General features: G+C 43.2%; 1 protein-coding gene across 3 annotated transcripts; it reads right to left on the bottom strand.

Moving 5' to 3' along the window:
* Window positions 1-34: 34 nt before the first annotated feature.
* Window positions 35-18,601, bottom strand: LOC117406757 (suppressor of tumorigenicity 14 protein homolog). Of its 3 annotated transcripts, none has more exons than XM_059028013.1 (19): window positions 18,288-18,601; window positions 15,826-16,051; window positions 15,576-15,700; window positions 13,900-13,967; window positions 11,010-11,203; window positions 10,828-10,923; window positions 10,041-10,260; window positions 9,234-9,376; window positions 8,861-8,958; window positions 8,279-8,388; window positions 6,867-7,000; window positions 6,496-6,600; window positions 5,614-5,724; window positions 5,249-5,368; window positions 4,036-4,155; window positions 3,266-3,449; window positions 2,045-2,316; window positions 1,613-1,749; window positions 35-1,262 (listed from the first exon to the last, which is right to left on the bottom strand). In XM_059028013.1, the coding sequence occupies exons 1-19, from the start codon at window positions 18,375-18,377 to the stop codon at window positions 1,104-1,106; spliced, it is 2,712 nt and encodes a 903-aa protein (XP_058883996.1). In that variant the 5' UTR covers window positions 18,378-18,601; the 3' UTR covers window positions 35-1,103. The 3 variants fall into 3 exon arrangements, with proteins under 3 accessions (XP_058883996.1, XP_058883997.1, XP_058883998.1); XM_059028014.1 differs by having other exon boundaries at window positions 10,885-10,923; window positions 18,288-18,600; XM_059028015.1 differs by lacking the exon at window positions 6,496-6,600.
* Between the last annotated feature and the right edge of the window lie 540 nt (window positions 18,602-19,141).

Genomic DNA, 19,141 nt, shown 5'->3' on the forward strand with positions numbered 1-19,141 from the left:
TGGAATACCTGCTAGAAGGATTACAAACTGCATCACACCACACTGGACACGGCCCTGGATTCTGTGTTCTCTATCATTGCTTCATTTGTTTTACATTACACCCCAGTTAACAGAACTGTTTCATATAATACGAGTGTGTAAACTAGCAAGCCAGTAACAGGAATAACGCATGAAGAGCATGTGCTGTGAATGGGGTGGCCAGCACGGACTGGAACCAGCTCACAACAAGGTGTGTGTCTTTACTACCATCCCACACCCAAATAACCCAAACCAGACACGTGTGCAGCTCCTGAACCATCGCAGAGTCTGCAATTTCACAATTAAACATTTATTTAATGAGTATCGATTGCCTTAGAAATCTGATGAAGTAATAGGCTATTACAAAACATTGTGCAAAATAAGAACGTTTTTCATTTCAATAACTGAGCCGTTTCTTGTTTGGTTTATTCCATAAAAATTATTTCATTAATCAAAATGTACCTTTGGCATTCTTCAAAATAGATGCCTCAGTGTATTTTGTTGGTTAATCTTTAAAAAAAATAACAACAATAATAATAATACATATTTATTGCTCTTATGTGCACACAAAAATGGCTCATACTAGGTTTGTAACTGTTTTACTATCATTGTTTTTAAATAAGATGCAGACTTTGCAATGACACTCAGTTTTAATACGTGTCCCATTATTGCTGAATGTAAGAGCGTGGATACCTACACTTACACACTACAGAAGCACAGACCCAATTGAAATCGCAGCGTGATTCGAATGATATCTGAAAGACCCACCCCATTTCCAATTGTACAACTATCCACGGTCCTGCTGGGTTAACATAACCCATTGTTTAAGAAAAAACAGAAACTGGTTCATTTAGTTCTGTTACCAACCAACGCAGGGGATCCCAGCCAGCAAAATGAATCCAGAACGTGCCCTTAATGTACGCGCAATGCACTGTAGCGGGTACACTCCCATCCTTGAGCTTCTCTCCTTGTGCTGTCAGCAAAGGGCTTCTGCTGGGATCCTGAGTAAACAAGGGGAAACATCACAGCTACAAAAACAGTCCTGTTTAAAATGAGATGGGTTTCACCCCCGTCCTTCATCGGCCTCAGTTGATGTGTTGTCGGATCCAGTCTGAGAAATGCACTACTTGTGTGTAGACACCCGGGCGGTTTCTCCGGGCACATCCTTCTCCCCAGCTGACAATGCCAGCCAGGAACCACCTCCTCCCCTTCTCTAGACACACCAGGGGCCCCCCCGAGTCTCCCTGCAGACACAAGCAGGGTCTGTGGTTAGGAATAAGGAGCCACTGTCATAAAGGCAACACCAGGAGCCTGGCTCTACAGACAACATTCTCAAAGCTCTTATTTTTGTAAAATTTTCTAAAAGGAAGAAAAGCATCAAATTAAGTTACCAAACCAAAAAAAAAAATAAGTTTCATTTAGGGGATTATTAGTCGTAGAAAAACATGAACAATAATAGTTTCTGATACTCCCAATAGTGTGTGCTAAGGAGAAGTGGTTCTCTACAGTCTGCATGGGCCCCTTCACTATAGCCTTGTCACCAGGGATATGCAGGGGATCGTGAAATAGATGAGTTTCTGTAATGTGACTTCACCTGACATGCATCCACCCCTCCGTGCAGATTCCCAGCACACAGCATCCTGGAGGTAACAGCATCGTCATAGAACTTGTTGCAGGTGTTGTGGCTGATTATTTTCACAGTGGCTTCCTGTAGAACTGAAGATATCTCACCTGCAGAAGGCAGCAGTCAGATTTCAGGATATGCAGGAACTGTACAGAGCAGACAGGCTTTACTTGGTTCTGTAGCGAGCACAGACACACTCAAAGCTAGTACAGAAACCACATCTTCAAGAGAAGGACATTACTTAACTCGATGTGCTCCACCTTAGAACAAGAATGCAGAATTATGAGGCAAATGGGAGCCAACAACCTACCACCTTACAACCAGTTCTGCGTTGCAGAGGGACACCTGATAATGATAGAACTCTGTCTACTGCACACAAGAACCCTGTAAAAAAGACCTTACCGTCTTCCACAAGGACCCCCCAGCCGGTGACGAAGCAGGAGGTCTCAGTACTGAAGAAGTGCGAGCGGGCCGGTACACACGCAGGCTGGATGAACTCGTTGAAGAGCACAGAGGCGCTCAGCTCCAGAAGGGCGATGTCATAGTCCGAGGTATACTGGTCATACTGGGGGTGGACCACAATGCGTTTCACCTGCCTCGTCACGACAGAACTGCTTATGATGTTTATTATCCTCATTCCTATGTAGGCCTTCCAAGACGAGCTGTCCGAATACCTGGGGAGTAGTTGAGGGTTTAAGAAGGAGAATACCTGGGGAGTAGTTGAGGGTTTAAGAAGGAGAATACCTGGGGAGTAGTTGGGGGTTTACGAAGGAGAATACCTGGGGAGTAGTTGGGGGTTTAAGAAGGAGAATACCTGGGGAGTAGTTGGGGGTTTAAGAAGGAGAATACCTGGGGAGTAGTTGGGGGTTTAAGAAGGAGAATACCTGGGGAGTAGTTGGGGGTTTACGAAGGAGAATACCTGGGGAGTAGTTGAGGGTTTAAGAAGGAGAATACCTGGGGAGTAGTTGAGGGTTTAAGAAGGAGAATACCTGGGGAGTAGTTGGGGGTTTACGAAGGAGAATACCTGGGGAGTAGTTGGGGGTTTAAGAAGGAGAATACCTGGGGAGTAGTTGGGGGTTTAAGAAGGAGAATACCTGGGGAGTAGTTGGGGGTTTACGAAGGAGAATACCTGGGGAGTAGTTGGGGGTTTAAGAAGGAGAATACCTGGGGAGTAGTTGGGGGTTTACGAAGGAGAATACCTGGGGAGTAGTTGGGGGTTTAAGAAGGAGTTCTAGGCAGTTTGTTGCAGTTTCTGCGTTTTCTAATTCTGTTTTACTGGAGGGAATCTCTTCATTTGCAGTGTTGGTATGTGAATTGGCCACTAGATGGGGCTGGATGAACCCAATGCAAGGTCAGTGAAGGCCTCTCCTTTCTCTGTTACAGTTGCTATTGGGACTCAGTGAAAGTTTACACAGGGAATTAGGGGTGTGCAGATACTCATATTTCCCAAGTAATTACCAACTAACATTTACTCAGGACTGTTTTGATTAGGTATTTCAAGGTTGCAGTTCAGGAAACATATTTCAACTGATTTACGTAGACCAATTCATTGTAATTTTTTTCAAAGAATTGTTTAATCTAAGAGGAAACACAGTCTTTTTGTGTACTGCAGCCCCACTGTACCTGATAGAGTCGGAGTCCTGAAAGCAGTGTGCAGCGGAGAGGAGCCAGCGGCTGGCAATGACGGAGGCCCCACAGATGTGCCCGTATCTCCCCATCTGAAGACTCACTTGCCAGGGCCACTCCCCGCTTCGTGCATCCTCACCACCCACTATCTTGCTTTTCTTTGTCGGCCTCGTTCCACATCCTGCAAGAATATCGGGTGCATCTTAAAACGGATCCTCTCTGAATGGCTGTATTCACGTAGATTTGCCTTTCAGTCCCTACATCAATCTACACCACTACCATGGCTACCAGTACTCTTCAATATCCCGCTATAAAACAGCAGACGCTGCCGCACTCCGAGAGTACAATAAGATGATAGCCGACCCAGACCTACCGATACAGCAAGACATCAAATCACAACCACCCAGCTGCCTAAAGTCTAGGAAACCTTTCTGGACCCATGCCTCAATGCTTTTGTCAGCTGGGAAAGACACCAACAGAGATATGTGGTCAGCCAGCGATGTCCCTAACAAGACACTTATTGAAGATCCAACGAAGGAACTACCTGGTTTCTCCTTGTTTTGAAGACACAGGAGGTACAAATGGAATCAATCTAGTGACCCCAGACACCACTGAATGGCTTTCCAAACTCAACATACAGTTATCAACTCAGTCCATTGCTTTTCAAATGCCATACGAAAGAAGAAGAAGACATCGCTACATCCTAGGCAGTAACCCGGCTTGCTAGTGCTTTGTGAATGCAGCTATCCCACAGTGCTTTGCCTCACCGCAGCCAACTTCGTCGGACCCGTCGGAGCAGTCTTTCCTCCCGTCGCACTCCGGGTTCAGTTTGCTGACGCACTTCCCATCACGACACTTGTAGGAAGATGGAGAACATTTTTTTTGAACTGTAGAAAACAGCAAAGCAGCTTTAAAACGTTTGTGAGGTTTAACAGAGAATCCAAGTATACCAGCATGGAGTAGAGGACTGCATATACACCAGTGTGCACATTTATTACAACATCCCATTGCTTCTGCAGTTCAGCAGTGTGCACATGTATTACAACACCCCATTGCTTCTGCAGTTCAGCAGTGTGCACATTTATTACAACACCCCATTGCTTCTGTTTTTTTTGTTTTCATATAAAAATCTAACCATTGGAACTGAGAATCTTAGAAAATGTTCAAAATAGGCAAATTAGTGATTGTCTAATTTAATTGATTAATTTAATAGGCCATACACTGAATTCATTTAAAATAGTAAGCAATAGCTTCAAATGGTAAAAAGCATGAGACTTTTTTAGAAGTTTAAGATGCCTAATTAGAAGCACAAAGTGGTCTAACATTTTCACACATGAGTGCCTATTGTTTCTATATCACTGATTACCAGGTGCTGTAAAATGTGTTGTAAAATGATTGTATAAAATCCATGTGTGGTTGATCCCAGCAAATCAAATCAACCGCTAAGTCATGTAGACACATATTCCAGCTAATGCATCATCAACATGTGGATTAAAAAAAGGCACTGAATCAAATTGAATGTGAATAAATCTATGTACTGTATATGCTGTGCTAACAAGACACCCTACACCCTTCGTGTATCATAAGGGTTGTATTATATTTGCGCAGCCCTTCCATTGTGCTAATCCATCTCTGATCTCCAGAGTCTCTCTGTCTCAGGGAGCTGTGTTAGCTGCTATGGATGTATACAATAACGTGTCCTCAACACTCCTTTCAACACCTCCACAATGAACCAGCTCCTCGGCTGCCAGGGCGACTTTGAGCAACTTTGTCACTTCTTCATTACAGGTAATGTATATGATCGTCGGCCCTTTGATTAGCTTATCTTCTTATCAGGATCCAGCCTGAAGGAGACTCAATGTAACTTTGTATATGCTTCACATTCCTGTGCCCTTTACAGTCTTTTGTGAGGTTAGAATCACAGCCTCTTTCTCCTTAGGGAGCGGATGCTTGCTGAATGTATGGGAAATGGACACTTACTTGCTCTGGTGCAGTTGATCTCATCGCTGCGGTCTTTGCAGTCAGTTACCCCGTCACAGACAGCAGACTGGGGGATACAGATCCCATGAGGACAGTGGAAGAAACATTCTTCCGCTGCGGCTGCAGAAAGGAAAACGATTTCGATGCACTCTCTTGCTTTTTCTTTGTTGCTTGCCTGCTTGTCAGTTTTGTGGCGCTCTATACAGTACTGTGATGTGTTCTTATAACTGCGGAAAATAGAATGATGCTTCTGCTTCCCCCCCCCCCTCCCCAAACACACATTTTAGAATGGCCAATTATGCTCCCTCACCAAAGCAATTCCACACACAGCTCAGAGAACTGAAGTCCTACAGGGCAGTACTCACCGCAGTCTGCCTCTTCACTGCTGTCTCCACAGTCACTCTGTGCATTGCAAAGCCCTGCATGGGGTCTGCATTGGCCGTTTCCACAGTTAAATTCACCTGGGCTGCATATATCTGAGAAATGACATTGCACATTATTATTATTATGTGTTTATTTAGCAGGCACCTTTATCCAAGGCGACTTACAGAGACTAGGGTGTGTGAACTATGCATCAGCTGCAGAGTCACTTACAACTACGTCTCACCCGAAAGACGGAGCACAAGGAGGTTAAGTGACTTGCTCAGGGTCACACAATGAGTCAGTGGCTGATGCGGGATTTGAACCGGGGACCTCCTGGTTACAAGCCCTTTTCTTTAACCACTGGACCACACAGCCTCCTACCACAGCAGCAAGCACACATACGTATACACCTGCATTGTGTTGTACACAGCTGTGTATACAGTACATGGGCTGTCTCTCACACAGCCGATTCATGTATTATACAAATCCCTGACGTGTATTATTCCATATATGACAGCTGTTTCTCCCTGATGCTTTCAGTCACATTGGATAAAACAAAACATCTGAGAGAATGTGATGGAAGGCTGATAGTAGAGGCTCAGTTGGCAGGTGATGCTGTGCTCTTACTTTCTGCTCTGCACACAGCAGTTCACTTTCACAATGGTCAATTATATAACGGGCAATGGCTGCTGATGGGACATGGTTGCTTACACAGTACCGCAGTCCGCTATAAACTTAGCTCTGCTTTCTTCTGCTTCTAGTAACACTTGGAAGCAAAATATTTGATTCTGCAAAACTCGGACTGAGTTTAATGCACACGCAAAGCCCCCAAACCCCTCCCCCCCCCTGCCCAGAGGATTTTGTTTCTCGAAGCTGAGACTCACCGCATTTTGCCTCATCACTGCCGTCGGCACAGTCTTTCCACCCGTCACAGCGGTTCTTCACAGGGATGCAGGTGCTGTCTTTGCACTGGAACTGTTTGGGACAAGCTGTAGACAACACATCAAGGCAGGAAAGCGAACAGTATTATTGGCCACATCCTGTCAGGTGCTACAAGTGGGACTGGAATATAAAATTTGTAAAAATGGCTTAGAGAAGTCAAGGCTCTGAAAATGACATTGCACTAAAGATGTACATTTATACTCTAACTTAAATGACTGGTATGGGATATACAGTATGGACTGGCTGGTTTGTGGAAGGGTTTTCTGGGGTCTCTTGTCCAGCTTGCTCAATAAACTCATGAAACATTACTCACGGTCTTCATAGCTGAAGGCTCGGTACAGTATGTAGAACCCTTTGCGTGTGACAGACTCATCGGAATGGAAGTGCAGTGTAACAGGGGACGAATACACTCGTTTCCTGCTGCTTTCAGCGATAGGACTGCACAGTCTGGAGGGAGAGGAATTGAATAGCGTTGAGCGGATATTTGGTTTCACATTTTCGCCCGCACCACACTCAAAAAGGGCTTGTGGGATCTTTTTCTGTGTACAATGCTGCTGTACAGATCAAATTCATTTTTCATTAGCAGTCTACCAGACTAGAGGGGTCAGCGAAGGTTAAACAAGTATTGTGAGCACACTTGAGAACACTGTGGCTCTGCACAGCTGCAAGGTGTACTGTTATCAACACAGATATGTTTTGTTCTCATCAAGGACCTGAGTGGGGTGTGGGAACATGACTGACCTTGGTTGGAACACTGAAGCTCACAAATACAAGGTTTAGCTTCACACACACATTTAGGTAAGATATATAAGACAGGCACTTGAGAGGGCGAGTGAGAAAAGCTACCTGAATCCTTTCCTGATGACAGACCATCTCCATACCTGAGCTTTCGCCCAGAGAATTAGGTAACCGATCAATATCTAATGTCTGTTTATAACTAGATGCTACTTTTGCTGTGTCTCGCGATAAATGTTTAAGCTATATGTGTGGAATGTTTGACTATTGGAATCAATAAATGGAAACTTACTAACATAGCAATTGGTAACTGGTATTGAGTGCCCTTATTTACAGACATCTAATTCGTTTCTGTTAAGGTGCTTTGACCTGAGTTCTGGAGCTGCTCTTCAGTTTTGTTTGACTGCCACAGACATATCTAACCCAGACGTGATCTACAGCAAGAGCAAGAGCCATCAAAATGTAATTTGCAGCGACTAACATTTGATCTGCCGTTGCTGCATGTTTATCCATCCCTGTAAAAACAGGCATCACCCACAGCTTAACCACTCAATAGTAAAACAGCAATGTGGAGTAGTGGTTAGGGCTCTGGACTCTTGACCGGAGGGTTAGAGGTTCAATCCCAGGTGGGGGACACTGCTGCTGTACCCCTGAGCAAGGTACTTTACCTAGATTGCTCCAGTAAAAACCCAACTGTATAAATGGGTAATTGTACGTAAAAAATTATGTGATATCTTGTAACAATTGTAAGTCGCCCTGGATAAGGGCGTCTGCTAAGAAATAAATAAATAATAATAATAACAACATCACAGGTGTAGACTCAATCAAAAACATATAGAAAAGAAAAAAAACACACAACATGACCACTGAGTAACTGCACCACTCTGAATGACTGCAAACGTCACAAAAAGACATGGAGACAGAAAAAAAAAACAATTCGAAGCTAGGTAACTCCTAAGCATGCGTTTTGAAAACCAGGTTAACTTTGACCTGATGCCATTAATCTCCAGCCAGTCTTTGTCACAGGTGTTTGAGACGGGAGATTCCTGAATATCCAGCGCCACCACTGTGAGGGAGAGCAGGTAACCCGGCAGAGGAGCCTAAGAGACAACGACACAGAGCTGCAGCCTCACCATTACCATGGAGAGAAACCTTCTGAATGGAGTCCACGCAGTCCAGTTGTAATCCAATGGGAATCGGGGTACAGTTTATTGACAGTTGCATGACAGACTTAAACAGGTACATAGCCACATATTCTACAGTCTACCGATGACTGACAGGCTGTTATAACATCGCAGATAACTTCCCTAGTAATTATGAAACGGAGCATCTAGACATAGTGTTGCTTGTTAACAGTGCTGGTAAGTTGTGCACGTGTGTATATGGGTGGAGCTGCCACTATATGCCAGAGCAACGCTGCATTGCAGTTTGCAAAACATGGTCTGCAAACTCTCTAATGATATCTTTTAGGTATGGTAGATTATTTTACTAGGTGCTTCTAGGATACAGTATGCTGCTAACATCAGTATACTACATAGAATCAGCTGCCAGCTTGTTATTATTGACTCTTACCTTTAAAGTCCAGCTGCAGTCCACATTGGGAGGGTAGTGGCTGGGGTAGTATGGAGAAGCCAGGGTCCCATTCCAGGAGGTGGAGCTCCCTCCGCAGCCTAGGAGACACCAGACAAGCAGCTTACCCCATGCTGTGTTCATAATATGATCATGAAGCCAATGGGGTACATGCAGGGTAACCGTCTCTCCATTCAGAATAGTGGATCCAGTCGAGGATAAGAAAGCAACATGACATTAACAGATGTCTATTTTCAACCACGGGGTCTGCTACTGAAAAGACTCCTAAAAGCTACATTCCTGCAGTAAGGTGGTTTTAGAAATGACCACTAGGGCTGTGAAACTGTAAGACCCCCCCCCCCCCTCTAATACATACCTATTTTGGGGACAGCTTGGAAATATGCCTTGAACAGAGCACTTTCCCTCTGTCTGTTGAAAGAGAAGGTGACGAGCATCACATTACCAGAGGAAGTTAGTTTAATCACGGGAGGGGTCCATGTCACCGGAAGCCCACACCACCTGGCACAAGTAAATAACATTGCAATGAAATAAAGCACTAAAGAGGGACCAGCTGGACTTGCGCTCAATACGGTTCAAATAAGGAGGATGAAGTCGTGAATTCATTGTAATGCCTATTCAAACCTCCAACCGACAGCCAAGCAAACAAAAAACAAATCACGCCAAAAAATAAAATAATAATAATAATAATAATATTCTCTTTAGCCATGCTTATCTGATTTGATTTTTTTAATCTAAAATGAGGCTTCGGGGTTAATTTGGTCAGCCTATGAGCCACAGTTGGATTTTTGTTGAGCATTTTACAGCACTGGGGCATTACCTTGGATGGTGTCAACCACTTATTTTTATGGGTAATCCCGGCACAATCCCGGATAGGGAGTTCATGCAATCCAGGGGGATACCCCGGTGCTGTAAAATGCTCTAATTAACCTAGCTGTGGCTTATCAGGGTACAGGGTGATCAAGTCAAACCTTTTATGCGGGTACAGTCAAAGCCTCTTAATGTGTCCGTGCCTGTACGTTTTGAACAGCTGATTCAATAAAAAGTTAGGTTTGGTGTCGGATGGCCAGCAAAGAGAATGCAATTAACGTTTGCAATATGCGGCTGACTCAATTAACCAATGGTTCCATGAAGGGGTACATCCCTGCTCTTGTACACTCCCTACCTTGCAATGATCTTGTTCTGCAGAGGTAATAAGAAGTCGTAGGCAGAGAGTTTGTGGGCTCCACAGTTTCCAGGAGACGCCCCATGTAGGGTCAGGATAACCAGTCGCACCACGTGCCCCGAAGGGACCCGCAGCCTCCACTGGTAATAGGGCTTCTTGGGACTGGTCAGCGTCAGGGTCCGGTTATTACCATATTTAGCGTAAAGGTCAAATGATATTGCTATAAAACAACAGGGCTTTGATATTTAGTGTTGAGTCATCCCACGTGGTCCTGTTCTAAAACATTCTTCCAATGCATGATTTACAATACATTTTAAAGCTTCCTTTACTATTGTGAATTCCACCGATATCAAAATATTGCAAAACAGTAAACTTTTGATTAATTAAATAACCACAAATACATAAAAGACCAATCACATCTGTTAGCTTTTTCAATGAATTGATTACAATTAAATAAAGAAAATACTAAATACAAATCATTCTGAACTTTAACAATTTCAATACTTCAGGTATTAATTTACACACAGACTAATACAACTTATGCTAGATGGGATTCATGTTCAAATGATCAATCGATCAGTCCACCAGATTATATATCTCATGATAATAACATAGGTTAGAAATTCATAACATGACTCTGTACCGCACATACAAGTGTGTTATTAATATTATCACTATGAGTGAACAAGATCAATGCATTTACAGAACACACAAAACACATCAAAACAGCCATAACACATCGAAATATCAACCTTTAGTAATGTGAAATATACTTTGGTTTAGTTACCTTGGAACCCCAATTGCCATTTTATATTTTGCTCTTTGTTTGGGTGATTTATTTTACCTGATTTCACTCCGAGATCATACTCCTCAGAGTCTGAAGCTGGAAAAGAAGAGGTACAGAGAGTCAGGCGATGAAGCAACACAAAACACAAAATGTATAAAAACAGAGACAAACTGCGATCTCACCAAACAATTCAACTGTGTCGAGGTCCTCATCTAAGGAGTACACCTCCTCGCGGGGACTGAAATTCATGTGGGGTTTTGTGCCACTGACTCGTCGCAGGTTGGAGGGTCTGTCCTTTTTGATCTGCTGTGCAATGCCAACCGGAGCAGAGAACTTACTCCAGTAAAAGGCTCTCACTCCTCCTTCTTCTCCTTCGCTGTCAAAAACAAACCCTGTTCAATTATGCAAGCTAGGGAAATGCATTCAAATCCCACAGTCTCAGGAACATCCACACGGCTAGAAGCAGCGACGCAGAACCCTAACCTTAAACCACAATTTTAACCCAGACCTTTAACTCAATCCTAACCTTAAATCAGGGATGGAATCAAAATCCAATCCAATTCTATTCCATGTTTTTGTTGCATTCACTCCTTAAATAGCTACTCCAGGGACACCGAAATCCAATGCATATTGAAACTGAATACTTAGGGCCGGGTTGGAATAAAAACTGGACTGGAATCAGGCTTTGCTCACCTCTGTTAAAGTCACTATACCTTGTATTTCTTACATGACAGTGTATTATTCAGCCGGAGAGGGTTAACAGATACTGTAGACTGGCTAGTGCAGTGGTCACAGCGACTTCTAAACATTAATATATAGAAGCTTGAGTTCCCAAGATTCTTCACACCACCAATCACAAACTGATTATTCCATGTTAAACTGTGTTTAATGAAGTTCATTAGCCCAGCCGATCAGAGACTGGAGTTCACGCAAGTCCCCCTGATTCCTGTGCCCTCGTTACCGCGAGTGCTTGTGCTTGGGTAGGAGCGGGTCCACTCTGCGTTGCTGGTCATTGTTCGTATTGCTACGCTGCACTGCATCGGCGTGGCTGACATTGCTGAGCCAGCCGCAGTGGTTTTCAGCCAGCAGGGAGGCACTGTCAGCTCAAGCCCACTTGGTGAACTCGTAGCAAGGTGTGCCACTCGAGGGCCAAGAATAGCAAGTTTATGCAACGGGATTGTCTGCTGGCAGCTTTCTGTTGGCAGAGTTTAAAATATACAACTGTGCACGAACATCCCTGGGGGAGCCAGCACGTGCAGGCATTCCGGGGGGGGGGGGGGGGAGGAGGGGCGGGGGTGGAAAGGTACGCTCCACTGATACTGCACTGACTGCCAATTCTGCAAACTAGGTAAAAAGAAATCTCCCAGCTTGCATGCCCGCTCTGCAGCTCTGTTTCAGATCATGTGATACAGTCGTCTGTTCCTCTTGCACTTCTAAGGTCATTTCCTGGTGAAATGACCAAAGAACCGTATGCATCTCTACCTGAAAGCAGCTTCCTTGAACCTGGCATGGTAACAAATCCTTCCTGCAAGTAATTGTCTGCTACAGTGTGCAGCTTTCAAAACTACATGAGCGAGACCTACACAGCGAATGGGAGTGCGCAACAGGTAAGATTTAGAGAATGATTTCATTACCTAGAAGCACTTTTTAAAGTAAGTGTCACCTTAATATCCAATAACACACTGTTGGCTTGGCAGTGAAGAGGTTAAACACAGAGATCCCATGCTTCTCTTTCAGTTCAAAATGAAAGCAGCTGAAACTGATCACAGTGTCCTTGGACAGTCCTGCAGCCCTTCACAATGGCCAAATTAACATCAGAAGCACCACACCGGCATCAACTAATACACAGGACCTACACCCTATACCTGCCACTGCCAGAGAACAGAACGCTTTTGTGTCATCAGTCTTTGTCCGAGTCTCCAAGGACCAATGAGGAGGCATTAACAAAGCTTGATTTTACAAACTAAAGCACCTGCAGTGCCAAATTACAGCAAACTCCCTTCTGTCTGGCTCTGCGAAGGCTGGCTGGTCTTAAACAGGTAGTCGTAAATGAGTTGACATTAGAGCTGGAAACCGGCACCCAGCGTCCTAGACCTTTAACTGAGCTCGCTGCCTGAGAAACGCTTTCCAACCAATCTTAGCTGCAACAGGCCAGTGTACACAGGCAAACTTTAACGCCACACACACGTCCTAGTAAACTCTGAAAAGAGAACCATGAACTTGTTCTACTGTCCAAGTGGAAAGAGGGAAGGATGATATGAATGTGGTCCCCTCCATGACTGTGGGTATATAATCCGGCATTGACGTCACCGAGTCTGGGAATGGTGTTCCTTTCCAATCAGTGTTCTAAAAGGAGCGATTTCTGTCTCGTAATTCGCACAAACCATAAAGTATTTATTTTCTGTGGATCGCTTGGAGATCATCCATTTTTGTCAATCTTGTGTGATCATGAAGACCCCTCAAAGCAGTGGCACTCACCGGAGACTCTCTCAACCCATTCCAGTCCCGGACCTTGGTTCAAACCATGTCCTTCATTATTGAATTGATTCAGCCAGATCTTTAATTGTTTAATTTAACCTAGGTGTGCATTTCAGTAATTAAGGTCCTGGATTGGAATGGACTGAAAGAACCACAACAGAAGCGCACCTCACGCACTTGCCATTATTCACACATCTTTGTAATTTGCGATACTGATTCCCAGCTTGTGGTGTCCCCATGAAAACTGCCTCACCCCCAAACCATTACTCTGCAACTCAGCATCCCAACAAGCAAACAAAATGCGTGTGTCCTAACAGCACCCCAGCTACTGCAATTGACCTTTCCATTCTCAAGATGGTTAAATATCGTTCCTTGGAATCTTCAACCGCAATATGGCAACATGTGCATTTCCAATAGATTTTGCACACTACATTTTTTTTTTTTTGTGATATTTATATTAGGCACAGATTCCGGTATTGTTTGTAGCATATAAATACATTTGGTTTAAAGTCGGAAGTGATGCTTGAAAATGAAACACATTGGGAATGCTTGCCTTAACATAGTGTTAGAAAACTATTTTGAAAGTGTACTTACCTAAACGCAGTCACCACAGATTTCAAGTGATATGCTCCCCAGGCAGAGGACTCATATAGCTTTGAGAACTGCCCGGAATTGGCACATGCAGAAAGGAAAGAAAAGGAAGATATTTAACTCCAGGTATTGATTCAAATCCATTCATTTGCCTTTTGTTCTGTTAGGGCTCACTTTGTGCGCTGACATGACATTTTCAAGTTTTCCATGGGGTCATTAACAGCTTAGACTGGGTAGATAAAAAGCTGCTTTAACACTGGAGATCAGTTCTGTTGTGATATGTTCTGAGTAACAGAGGTGTCCTGTCCTATCCTCTTTAATCCTGCCTTCAACCAAAAAAAAAAAAAAGAAGCATGCTGGCATAGAAATCAGGACTCAATTAAAACCGATCACGAACAAAAAAGAACAGTGAACACTGCAATGCTGGTTCGACTGGAAGTGTTCACTGTATTTGATTTAAAATGATGTCGCAGAAGTCTTCCAGAAGCTATAACTGTACTACAGTATTTCACGTTAGATTTCAAAACGTCACATTTATCAATTTTTGTTAGTTTTTTGTTAAGTATACGGAACACTACAAAGCGGTATGTAATTCAATATGTTAACATAACATTATTCAGCAGGTTTCATTCAACTTTATGATGCTAAATGGGTTCATTCTATATAGAGGGTGATGAAAAACTTTTGGCCATATCTGTAGTTGTGTCATGAGTATTGCTTTGATCATGGACACAAGTACACATTAAAAAAGCTTTCATATGTATTAAGATCATAGCTAATGCAAAGTTATCCTTTTATTCCTGAATCTAAAGTTCTTTCTTACTCATTCTTGTTGCTGCATTTACAGCTACAGTAGCACCCAGGTTATACTAGGATACAATAGATAGACATGCACTGAAGCATACTGTTCAAATAACTAGAAAGCAATACAAATACAATACCACCCACATGTTTTATCATACTGTCATTGAAAAAGCTTTGATATCATTGATAATTTATGTGAAAAGTCTACCCACCCCCCCCAAGAAAAGTCCTAAGTGACATTTCAAATCTAAACACGCCTGCACTTGCATTGTTTTAGATTTAAAACCATTTCAAAGCAATCATTAAAATCAAACAAACCCAAATCAGCCGTTCTTTTCATTCCTATCACACTGTACCTCGTATAACACACAGTATATATTTAAAGAAGGTGGATGCCCAAAGCTTTATGAATAAAATACAGTTTGGTTTTCAGCCTGCTCTTAAAGAAACCCTTGTTTAGATTGCTCATGCACTGAAAGCTTTGTGACTAGGGCCCATCTCTTCTTAAAGGGGAGGCAGATTGAATCAACTGCAGTCGTGCAGCAAACTCCCAGGCTGCACACGGTGGTTATTTCAGGGAATGATCTCATCTATTAATGTCCAAAATGCTGCAGTGAAAGAGTTTAAAACGCCTGGGTCTTGTACTGTGCCCTGAAACTCGAACTCCCTGCGGGCTGTCCTAGTTGTGTTGCCTCAAAGAAAAAGGGGCAAATACCAAAGTTGCTCAGATCAGATTACGATGTAGTCTTTACATTTAAAGTAAATAAAAAAGAGGGCAAAAGAAAGAGCTGTTGCACTTAAAATGCGTTGTCAGAAGCTCGTTGTGCTGCTGTTGTAAAGAGAAGAAGAAGCAGAAGGCAGTGCAAGGTACTTACATCGTTTTCAACTGCTGTGGCTTGAAGGAGGAACTGCGTGGATGTGGGCTCTGCCAGCTCACTGCTGAAGGACATGTTAGCGATCTCCACACTTCCACCCAGGTAGAAAACAGAGGTGGCCGGAGCTAGAGAAAAGGAACAATTACAATTTACTGCCACACTCAGGCAACAGCCTCCAATTCTCTGTAAAGGTTTTCAAACAGCGAGACAAGCAGTCTGGGTATTTAACTGCTCAGCAATCCAAACTTACACAAACAGTAACACAGGGCTAGGATGATTACAGCAGCAGTCACAGGGACTACAGGCAGGGTTCCAGGAAGCCATCTTTTCCAGGGCAGTTTTTTCCCGGCCAGTCTGAGGAAGCAGCACTCCGGTGGGCACTGGCAGCCTCCGTGCGCTGACTGAGCGACGGAGGGGGGGGACCGCGGGCGAGCGGCCCTCGAGCCTTCTTTATGAAGTCCTGCAATATGATAGGTCTGAAATATAGAAAGGCATGCAGGGTTGATACATTGACAGAGTATTAAAACTTCCCGCGAGACAACGTTTTTTAAAAAGCAGGTGAAAGTTAGAAGAACAGAAGGAAAAAACTCAACTGAACTGCTTCCGTATCTGTTACAATTAGGGAACTTCACTAACTTTGCACTTCATGAAAATTAGGGCAGAGGGTAGTCTGGAGGATCAATACAAGACACACACAACTTTAAAACATATGATTTAAAAACATAAAAATGAGACATCTGATTACTGTAGAATACATTTTACAGTACAATTATGATATGCTTGTCTTCAAACAGTCAAGTGGATAGGTGCTGTGTTCTGACCCAGAGAATACTGCTACTGAATACCCTAGAAAATACTTTTACTGACCTCTAGACTGAATTGAACTGTGGGACTGATTGATTTGTTAACCCATCCGTAACTTAAAAACTCAACACTCAATCAAAATACTAAGATATAGAAGTTATATCTTCGTAGAGTACAGGCGGGCGAGCGCAATGGAAAATAAAGGTGTGAGGCTCATCCCAGCGTCCAAATAAGGACTGTGAATATTGGTGAAGGGGGAAGCCTAGCCATCCCACCACCTCCTCAATCACACTGCAGGTCTGGAGTTATTGCTGTGCCATGCACTGGAATCACACTGCAGGGCTGGAGTTATTGCTGTGCCATGCACTGGAATCACACTGCAGGTCTGGAGTTATTGCTGTGCCATGCACTGGAATCACACTGCAGGGCTGGAGTTATTGCTGTGCCATGCACTGGAATCACACTGCAGGGCTGGAGTTATTGCTGTGCCATGCAATGGAATCACACTGCAGGGCTGGAGTTATTGCTGTGCCATGCACTGGAATCACACTGCAGGGCTGGAGTTATTGCTGTGCCATGCACTGGAATCACACTGCAGGGCTGGAGTTATTGCTGTGCCATGCACTGGAATCACACTGCAGGGCTGGAGTTATTGCTGTGCCATGCAATGGAATCACACTGCAGGGCTGGAGTTATTGCTGTGCCATGCACTGGAATCACACTGCAGGGCTGGAGTTATTGCTGTGCCATGCACTGGAATCACACTGCAGGGCTGGAGTTATTGCTGTGCCATGCACTGGAATCACACTGCATGGCTGGAGTTATTGCTGTGCCATGCACTGGAATCACACTGCAGGGCTGGAGTTATTGCTGTGCCATGCACTGGAATCACACTGCAGGTCTGGAGTTATTGCTGTGCCATGCACTGGAATCACACTGCAGGGCTGGAGTTATTGCTGTGCCATGCACTGGAATCACACTGCTGGGCTGACACATTAAGATGTCTCCGATATAGCCCATGGATAGGACTCTAACTTTTACAACATTGTTTAATAATAAAAAAGTATGAAATAAAAAAGAACACATCACTATAATTAATGGTGTTATGTGTTTATTTCATTATTTCTTTTTAAATAAATATAAGACAATACTATCAATACTAGTTAAAGCTCTACACTACAGCATCAGGCCATATCCTTGTGAATGTTTGAACTGTGATTTGAAATCAACTTTAAAATAAAACTATTTTAAGTAATGCTATACAATCAGGCGATTTAATTGTAATGCAATGCCTTTACAATCGGTTTAAAGGACACCATAACATGCAGAAGTACTCTTGAGACACATCGTTTCAGTTTATTTTTTTAGTTAGCTTATTGAATATGCGTCTTTGGAATTGTCAGTTGTTTAAAAGTTCTGAATAGATAAGGGCTGTATGCGCCTATTCTCTCCGGTGCTGTGCAATGATTGAAACTTTTTAAACAATAGTATCTTTCAGGAAAAAAAAAAAAACGATTGGGTTTCTACAGCGCGTTGACATACTTGTCAAAACGCTTGGTGCTGTGACTCAGACGCTTGCATAATTAAGTCTTTTGTTTTCTTCTTAAACGAACATTTTACACAGGCTACGGCAGAATACCTTGACCGACACTGCAAGAAAAGAAAGTAGATAACAAAAGCAAACCCTGCTTACTCATAAATAAGAAACTAAAATGTAACAAAAGCCGTAGACTTTTATGCTTCTTTACATTATCTGCAGGTTTCATCAAAAGACTTAATGCTACAAATACGCAATACTAGTCATGTGCATGAATGATCTAACCCCGTAGGTAGGACACTTTGCTGTTAATTGATATCACTGTTGTTTTCTATTATATATAAACCCCCACACAGTAATCCCATTCTTACCTGTTCAGGTACGCTGCTAGCAGTGCCACAGTGCAGATAACTTGATATGCTGTAAATCTCACAAGATCTATCTTCGGGAAGCGCTAGCATCGCCCTGATTCGGCTGGTCCGGCTACAAGGAAACCCCAAAAGAAAACAGAACTGAAGTAATCGAAGGGTTGCCCGAGATGTTGCTGTGGGAAGCGCGGTGTGATCTGCTTGCCCCGTTCAGATTGCCACCGCCAGGTCCATTCACTCTTTAAGTGTTCAGTGCAGAACTCACAGACAGACCCAGCATGCACTGCGACGCCCCTATCTACACGACTGGATACAGCACTGAATCTGAGGGGGGCAGCGCCAGGCGAGCCACTGTCATGGGAACCGAGACCGTTTATTGATCTGAGGATTGGAAGACCATCGCCGTGGAGAAATGGTGAATCATCTTTTAAGAGTTTCTCTGACATACAGTACATGATTGTTTGAGTTAAGAGAATAATAATAATAATAATAATAATAATAATAATAATAATAATAATAATAATCAATGGGTATAACCACCAGGCTATACCTATTTTTCAGGAGCAATCTACTGGCTACAATATATTTATAGAATTGATTTAGACTGTTATGTTTTAGGCTGGCTTGCACACAAGCAGACACACTGAGTCAACAGTGGAGTAAACAGAGTAAATACAGTGAAGAAGAACGTCATCAAATATATTGTTTTACAAAAGATACAGGGATTGGTGGGGAAAATTTCTGAAAACATACAGCATGAAGCAGTTTTCTCACTGCATCAGGTACTTTTAACATGAAGGGTTTTCACAACTGGAAATGTGTATATATTGTAATGGAGAAAGTGCTTTCCCTGGTTT

The sequence above is a fragment of the Acipenser ruthenus genome, chromosome 8 (genome assembly GCF_902713425.1).
Source record: "Acipenser ruthenus chromosome 8, fAciRut3.2 maternal haplotype, whole genome shotgun sequence".
Classification (NCBI taxonomy): domain Eukaryota; kingdom Metazoa; phylum Chordata; class Actinopteri; order Acipenseriformes; family Acipenseridae; genus Acipenser; species Acipenser ruthenus.